The 9412-nt window shown below is 33.5% G+C and overlaps 1 protein-coding gene across 1 annotated transcript in view; it reads left to right on the top strand.

Moving 5' to 3' along the window:
* Positions 1–9412, top strand: part of LOC117181210 — a 64816-nt gene that overhangs the window by 47546 nt on the left and 7858 nt on the right. The window contains exon 18 of the mRNA XM_033373774.1: positions 6598–6823. Within this exon, the coding sequence (XP_033229665.1) occupies positions 6598–6823 (226 nt within the window). The remainder of the gene's footprint in view (positions 1–6597; positions 6824–9412) is intronic.

Here is a 9412-nt window from a genome sequence, read left to right on the forward strand (position 1 = left end):
ATCACTCGGCACCTTCAGTCTGCGCTTGGTGTGCAAATTATAAGTTTAGAGAAATTGTAGTCTTGTATGGAGTCCGTATAGAACGTGACAAAATGCGTTATTTGTAAAAATTAAAAATGGTCTTTTTACAAGCATTTTTGCCAGTAGAGTATACAAGTATATATAATTAGATTATTTTAAATTTATTTTAATAATATTGCAGTAAAACTCTGAGACTGGGCCAGTTTTGGGGCTGGAGGAGGTGGGAAATTACCCAGATAGAGGGCCGTTTCGTAGAAAACGCTTTTGTTTTTTCACGCCTAAGCGACCGCCTCTCATCCCGCGCAGCTACTTCTATTTCTCTTTGCGGCGCGGCGTCAATTTTAGGAAGAACTATATCAGGGGGCCCTATCTTTAGGGTTAAATGTATATTGAATATAATGATACCCCTTAGGAAGACTAGTACAACTCGCCTGTGAGTGCATGTTATTTCCCTTGAGATGTGCTACTCTTCGTACTTTACCGGAGGAAATGGATATCATAGACAAATTTGTTGATAAAAAATGTCTAATCAGAAACGCTGCCATTTGTGTCCCAGTTCTCTTGACTATGAAACATTTGAAAATTTTTGATGGTGTGACAAGGCCGCATGCAAGGAGCATATAGCTAAGGGGTAGTTAGGCTAACCCATGTCTGTACGGAAGGTAACATTTTTATAGTCCGTATCCTGAGGGTTAATAACAAATTTATAGCTCTTTTTTTGTGAACAATTTTTTTAAATTAATTTAGTATCTTGTAGTGACTAATTTACTTGTTTCAATTAAAAATCAACTTTTAGAGGTTCAAAATTACCATAACTAATAAAATATTTGATTGACAATTCATGTACTTTGTTAAAAATTATTTTTTATCGTAGAAAATTAATCTTTCTCGTTGAAAATATATTGTTTTGGTTGAAAATCAGTTTTTTAAAATTAAAAATTGATTTTATTCACTAAAAATTTAACTATTGTATTTTTTGTCGAATTATCTTTTTATAAACATTTAATCCCTTTGGTTGAAAATTAAACTGTTTGGTTGAAAATTTAACTATTTCGTTAAAAATTTATTCTATTTAGTTGTAAACATATTTTTCGAACATAAAATTAAATTTCATTCTATTTATTGTTGAAAATGATCTTTTTTAATTGAAAGTCATCTATTTTATTACAAATTTGTCTTCTTTGGTTAAAAAAACTTTGGTCTTTTCTGGGTTAAAAAATCATCTTTTTGGTTGAAACTACATTTACTTTTTTGTAACAAGCATTATTTCAATTAAAAATTAAATGTGGTCAAAAATTTAACCAATTTTGTTGTAGGGGTCTTGAGGAAGGCCTATGATCCATTAAATTATTTAAGTACGAGCCCCTATGTATATTTCTCAAGAATTTTGGAATGGGGGGGGGGCAAACCCTGATCACCTCCCCCTGGTTATGGCCTTTTGTAGCCCCAACTCCGTGATAATGATTAGAGAGAAAAATAGGAGAGGGATGGATTGGAACAGCTTAGTTACAATTAAATCTGAACTAAATATCGAAAAAAATCTTGTAGATACTTTTTCTTGCATGATTTTTACCTTGGTTTTTGAAGCTTCTCGATCTTGGCTTCATTCTGACAAATATTTGCACACGTTACTCAGGGCCAGCTGCATTCCAGATCTTAAAAAGTGTACAGTAGAAAATTATCTTATTTTCAGAGGCAAACATATAGTCCTCTAGGCTCTTATGTTAAACTATTTAAAGCAATAACATTCAAATTTTTATGATGATGAAGTTTTTCAACTTTTTTATATTTAACAATTTTTTGGTATTTTGATCTCCCTGAATTAATTTATATTTTATACATTTTTTAATGGTTAAAACTCATCACAATAATGAAAATAAACTCATTAGAGTAAACAATGACCGGAAGTATATTAATTAGAATCTGACGTTGCATCTGAAAACCAATAAACACAAACGAGTGCATTTTTGTCATGATTATTCAGCTATTATAAGTACAATATTTTTTCGCTTTTTTTTGTCCCGATCTAAAGAACATATTTACTCTTAATTTGTTTATTTTTGCCAATTTAAAGGAATAATTTGCTAGATTTGGCGACGAGTTGAAAAAAATATCTCAAGTAATTATGATTTTTTAAACTGTTCAGATAGAGGTGGAATGCATTACTCATAATAATATAAGTTAATACTACTGAAAATTATCAAAATAACTAAAAGAGTTAAGGATAATAATGAGTTTTGACAAAGCAAAATGCAAAAAATTCCACACTATAAATTTTATTAGAACAAAAATTGGCAATTTGCTTTTCTGATAGATTATTCGATTGTTTTTTAAATTATATAAAAAAATAGTAACCTAATGATTTCGTTAATTAGATAAATTATAATCACATTTATTTGAAAATTAGAGCGGAACAAAAATGCTGAAATTTATTGAAAATATTTGAACGAATTTAAATGAATTGGTGGCCTGACATACCAATAAATAGAAGAGAAGTTTTGAAATCGTTTTAGCTAGAATAAACACTGACACGAGATTATAAGGGTTTCCAAAAACTATTTGAAAATATACATTCTTAACATTAACGTGTGACACTTTTAGACTTAGCATACTTTAGTCCCTTACGTAACATCCCCACCGACTGCATTCCTAAGGGACAAAGGACTACGCTTTCCCTAAAATACTTGTTTTCCCCCCGAGATGGAAAGCGTCAGTATTAGACCTTCCGTGTTGTGTGCAACGTCGCTTCTCGACCTTTTGTAATCTTTCCTTTTTATGAATAAATAATAATATCTACGGATATCCGTTTATTTATTTCTTCTATAACGTAACCCGTCACAGAATTTTGGCAATCCTGCCAGGATCCCTCGAAACGACTCTACGGAATCAAACTCGACGGATCTTCGAAAAAAAAGAAACTGGAAAGCATTACTAAGTGCAGTTTTGTGAAAGTGCATTGATGTGAAATCAGTCTACGGACTAAATGGTGCATCCATCATACGGTGAAGGAATTTCACTGGGAATCACCAGGGAATACGTAACCAGGCTGAATTAAGTAGGCTTGATAGTAACTCTGTAGGGATAAGGTCCTAGAGAATGAGAGACGTCACTCAGCCAAGCTGACACCGTTGGAAACGCAGCTCACGAGCCAGCGCCCAGGCAGGACGTCACCTTAAGGCCCAGCAGCCTTCTCGTCGCAACTGAACCTAATACTCATATGAAAATTGTAAGTCTTGTTTTAGCATTTCAAACATGTTCGACAATTCTGGACGATTTAGATATCGCGAAATACTATCTCGTTAGCATATTTAATTAAACTGGCTCTCACGTCGTATCTAAAACATTTAGCTGGGAAAAATTAGAAACTAACCTTACAATGTCCACCACCTCAAATTCCGAAACTAATCTATCCGAAATAAATCAAACCCTTCAAAACGTCTTGCAGAAGTTGACTCCCACTAGCATTGTGTCAGTTGCTGCTAAAGATCTTGTCCGCACAATCCAAATTCTCAATGGACAAGACGATGTGGGGATGCAAGATTGTATACGGCCAGTTAAACGCGCTAAAGCCAGGTGTTCTCAGCCGGAACTTTTACTAGATTTTATAGTCATGGAACGGATCGTCGGTAACGCTAAGCGCGCAATTAGATACGCGACAATTAATAACTACAATGATCTTTATGATGTATTAAAACAAAATTTAAGCACGGGAGTATCTGTAGAGCTATGTCGAGGAAAATTAGAGAATTGTCGACAGAATAACGATACGGTACTTTACAAGTAAGACCTGTCAGACCACTCAATATTAATAAAGCCCAACAAGAAGCCTTAGAGGCAGAAGTCTGGTACCGCGAAAAAAACCGTTCGCGATCGAACACCGTACCTAAGATGACCCCGCGGTTTACACCTTCCGTCACTCGTCCTATAAATCATAATTTACACAATCCCAGACCAGCTTCACAAAATCCACCAAACCAAAGTATGCCTTTAAGTCAGCGCATACAACTGCATTGCAACCTTTGCAAAAAAAACCGGTCATAAAGAAAATCAATGCTATCGAAAACCACGGAATTTTCAGTTTACCCAAAATCAGACACGCCCTCCCCAAAGAGTCCACAACATCACCGAAACCAATTCAGAGACCGAGCAACATTTCGAAGAGTCCGAAAATCTCGAGGACGCGTCGACCGAGTCACTCACGTGTCGGGACGACTACAATCAGTCCTTATTCGACCCCGCGGATTCAGAAGCGACATACGACTCCTCGTGGGCTCAGGATCATCAATAAACATAATTAAAGAATCTAATGTGCCGCAGCTTATCCCTAAAGTGCCTTTTAAAAAAGAATTCAGAATGGGTCATTTTTAGGACTTTCAGGGTATTATCGAAAATTGATCAAAAACTATTCAACTACCGCTAAACCACTCACAGAACTCACTATAAAATTAAAAACCTTTGTCTGGACCTCAGAATATCAGGAAGCATTTGAAAAATTAAAAAATGCCTTATGCAGGCCCCCGTTTTGAGATATCCAGATTTTGAAAAGGAATTCATTTTAACTACAGATGCCTTAAATGTCGGTCTAGGAGCCATCTTATCTCAAGATGGTCACCCCTGTTGCTATATCTCTCGAGCACTTAACAGCTGAGAGTTAAACTACACCACCACTGAAAAAGGGATGCTCGCAATAGTTTGGGCGGTAAAAAGACTTCAACAGTACCTTTTGGGACGCGAATTTCAGATAATTACTGATCACCAAGCCCTCACTTGGCTATTTAAAATCAAAGATCCTTCATCGAGACTGATGCGCTGGAGACTCAAAATGGAAGAATATAAATACAGAGTTGTATGTAAGAAAGGATCCGAAAATACAGCAGCTGATGCGCTATCGCGGATGAACCCAATCCATGAAAACTTAACAAATGAGCAGGTAATGGAAACAAGCATCGATCTAGGAGCACAGTTACCTGATATTGAAATCCTGGATGCACCCCGAGAGCGCGATATAAATACACCAGAACCACCTGATGAAACCTCAATAAGAAATCCAAAAACCCATCCAGAAAGCCCAACCTGTATTCCGACGGACACGATTATTGAAACTCCAACACCAGAACTACCAATAGAACCTCCCCCAGTACCCGAAAGATCAACTGACCCTCAACTCTACCAAGAATACTTTCGATGGTTTGGGAACAGAACACTTACTCGCGAAGTAGAAAAACCCAACGCTAATGAAAAATTGTGGAGAGAATTCTCTAAAAGAGCAACTAACGATAGAAAAATCAAAGTCCTATCCCATTACACAGAGCGAGACTGGCTTAGGATACTGGACAATACTGCCAGGTGGACGATTTCAAGAAAGTTAAACATACTTAGAATGCATTTTAACGACCCAACCATCACCTCCACAAAGCGTGTGAAACTTAAGATCTTAATTGCATTCATTAGCTTCAAATATCCTCAATTAAAAATCGTCGACCTTTTGTAATCTTTTATTTTTATGAATAAATAATAATATCTACGGATATCCGTTTATTTATTTCTTCTATAACGTAACCCGTCACAAACGTTTTTCGTACATAAAAATTTATCTTTGACGCATCGGTTAGACACTTTATCCGTAAAGCAAATTTGTTTATTAATCAAATGATAGTGAGGTAGACATTTTCTAATGACTAATTAAATTCTTTAGCTATGTAATTTTATATACATTAGGGGAAACTAGTACAAGGTGGATAGAAAAACATTGGAAGACATAATATAATTAAATTATGAACAAGTGAGGAAATTATTACATACAAACTTGAAGCTGGAACATTAGTTTCAAAAATAACAATCCTATCGCGTGAATTATACTTGTCATTTATCCTATATCTTATATTTTTTTGAAACGCGGTAAATGCATTCTGATGGTAGTCTTCTAGTGCGAAGTGCATATTTATATTCTAAGTCTTTTCGATCAGTTGTTGCAAGATGATAGTTATTGTTTATTTATTATTAATTTGTTTTATTGGTAGCCATTTATTGTTCATGCTCGTAGCTTAATTGAAAAAAAATACTTTAATACTAAAGTCTACTCTGTTAACAAATTATCTCATACACCTCGTACCGAATGAGATTTCTCATAAAAACGCATGAAATATATTTTTGATGAAAATTAAATTATACGAATCCAAGGACCTAGCGAAAGATTATTGAAAGCAATTTAATTCCTTAAAAAATAATAATCTGCTAGAGAAGAAAAATGTTGAGTGACATGACAAAAACACATTTTTGAAATTTGTTAATTAAAACATAGCAAGAAAGTGGCAAAAGGCTGATGATAAAACTCGTTTTTATTATTTCTACTTATTGAATATACTACAGAACTTTCTGATTTAAAACGCAGTCACTTTTTTCATTTTTTCAGTTCGCACTGGTGTCCACCTTGTACTGGTTTTTCCTATAGTATTTGAAAATTTAAACTAAAAAAAAAGCCAGAGGAATATAATGTAAATCAATGTTTTATAGGGAAATGCATGTACATTTTCTAATAGCATGATTTTATATAGTTGCTGTTTTTTGCAAATGCAGGTTTCTGCAGACCGGGCCCGATTCGGGCATCTGCAAAAAGGGCCAGGAACAGGAATGTATTGGAGGCATAGCCAGAGTATCGACAGCCAGTCGACATTTGCTTAAAAATCGACCTAATGCAATTTTTTTGAGCGCTGGAGATCAATTTCAAGGTTCTTTTTGGTACTTCCTTTTTAAATGGAATGCTACTGCTAAATTTATGAATAAACTACCTCTCGATGCTTTGGTAAGTTTTATTTATAACAGTTTAAAAATTTTATAATTATTATTAAAAATATACTACGGATTATTAAGATCACATTCAAAATATTATAGGGATTGTATTCCTGTTTAACCCATATCCGTTTTCTCCAGTATTGCACCCTTAAAAAAACACTAGCCTTGAATTTCTCTTTCTAAACTTATCAAAAAATCCTAATTGTTCAAGTTTTGACATTGAAAATTAAATTTAGAGACATTTTTATGGACATATGTGTAATTTCCGCATTAAAATACATCGATGTACGAGATTAAAAAAATTTCCTTTTTAAATAAACTGAAAGAAAATATTCGCAGATACCATTGTGTAGGGTAGAGCGGGGCAGCAACGACCGGCGCACAGTGGGAAAAAAGCACCTTTTTTGGACAAAAATCGACCGAGAGTGCAATTCTTAACAGATTTGGATGTTTTATGTTTAAAAAATGACCGCAAGGCTTCTAGGTATAACAAGAAACTGTCGATATTTTATTTCGACTCAACAGAGATTTGTTATTTAACAACAAAGTTAAAAAATGTTTTCTAAACTTTTCCGTGATACAATTTCTACTAAGACTTCCAAATTCATTAAAAAAGGTCATAAATCAATGTAATAACTAGCAAGAAATAATTTTCAGTGGGTAAGAGTAAAAAAAATATTGTTAATAATGTTATAAACAAATTAATTAACAAAAGTCATTTTTTCAGGATTCACAATGATTAGCTCATTTTCACTCATAGCCTTTACATAAAGTGTCACAAATAATGTTGTGCGCTTACAATAAGTTAAGAATAGCTAATGACTGTCGATTCAAAATGTCTTGCAAAAGAATTCTTGCACTCATATTTTTTATAGCGACCTGATATGCACCACGGGGAGATTGCTCAAACAGACTTTGCATGTCATGTGGCCCTGAAAAGGGACATCATTAGGTAGATCAAGCTCATTCCTTGGAGATTGTCATTTTTTGGACAGGCATCCGTGCTTTAGTGAGTAAGAATCGAATTGAATCTATTTCAATATGACAATCAATATAATTATCTCCAAGGAGTGAGCTCGATTCAAATATGACAGCAAGGATTCTTTTGAAAGACATTTCGAATTGATTCCGAAAAAAATGTGCATTTGTTTATAAAAATTGTTTAAATAATTATCATTTTTTGTTCACTATCAAAAATATGACAGCAAGTTCTTTGGCAGGAAATTTCGCAATTATTCCGAAAAAAATCAAAACTATTCATGACAAAATGGTCAACATGTACATTTGTTCAAAAAAATTGTTTAAATAATTAGAACTTTTTGTTCACTATGAAAAATATGACAGCAATGTTTTTTTGGAAAGCCAGTTCAAGTTAATTCCGCAAAAATAAAACCTATTCATGAAAGAATTGTCAAAATGTGTATTTGTCTATAAAAATTGTTTAAATAATTATTAGTTCCTGTCACTATTAAACATATGAGAGCAAAGAATCTTCTGCAAGACATTTCGAATTAATTCCGCAAAAAATCAAGCCTATTAATAAAAAAATCATCAAAATGTGCATTTGTTTATAAAAATTGTTTAAATAATTAGCACTTTTTGTTCACCATGAAAAATATTACAGCAAGGTTTCTTTGGAAAGACATTTCAAGTTTATTTAGCAAAAAAAATCAATCCTATTCATGAAAAAATGGTTAAAACGTGCATTTGTTTATAAAACTTGTTTAAACAGTTAACATTTTTTGGTCACTATGACAAATATAATAGCAAGGAGTCTTTGGCAAAACATTTTAAGTTGATTTCACAAAAAAATCAAGTCTTTTCATCAAAAATGGTCAAAATGTGCATATGTTAATAAAAATTCTTCCAATAATTTGCAATCATTATCTATTCTCAACTTGTTGCAAGCGCGAATCATTATTTGTGATACTTTATGCAAAAGATATGGGTCAAAATCAGGTAATCATTGCGAATCATGACTAAATCACTTTTATTAATTTATTTCTTTATAACATTATTAACCATTTTTTTACTCTTACCCACTGAAAATATTTTTTAATTAATTTGAAAGTCTTAGAAGAAATGGTATTACGGAAAAGCTTTGCAAGAAAAAGTTTCACATTTGTTGTTAAACAACAAATCTCTGTTGAGTCAAAATAAAATATCAGCAGTTGCTCGTTATATCTGGAAGCCTTACGGTCATTTCTGAAACAAAACATCAAAATCCGTTCATTTTTGCACTGTCGGTCGATTTTTGTCCAAAAAAGGTGCTATTTTGGCCCAGATCACGTGCGTTCCCAGTGCTCATCAATAACAGGGTAATTGTTGAAATCACCTAAATTTCATAGAGTAACATTAGTTAAAAATGTTTCAATATCATACTATTAACAAAAAAATTTGTTGTAACAAAATTATTTGTTGGAAATCTTTTTTTCTACGGTCTTGCATAATTATACATTTTTTCAAGTTATATTGCAAGAAGTTTGAATGAAAACACTACGAGGGTGGATTGATAAGTTTCCGGCCTGACCAAGAGATGGCGCCACTAGGCCTACCTTGAGGTGGCGTTCGATAGTACCATCCTTAGATAGCTTGTGGC

This window comes from Belonocnema kinseyi, chromosome 10 (assembly GCF_010883055.1).
Source record: "Belonocnema kinseyi isolate 2016_QV_RU_SX_M_011 chromosome 10, B_treatae_v1, whole genome shotgun sequence".
NCBI lineage: Eukaryota > Metazoa > Arthropoda > Insecta > Hymenoptera > Cynipidae > Belonocnema > Belonocnema kinseyi.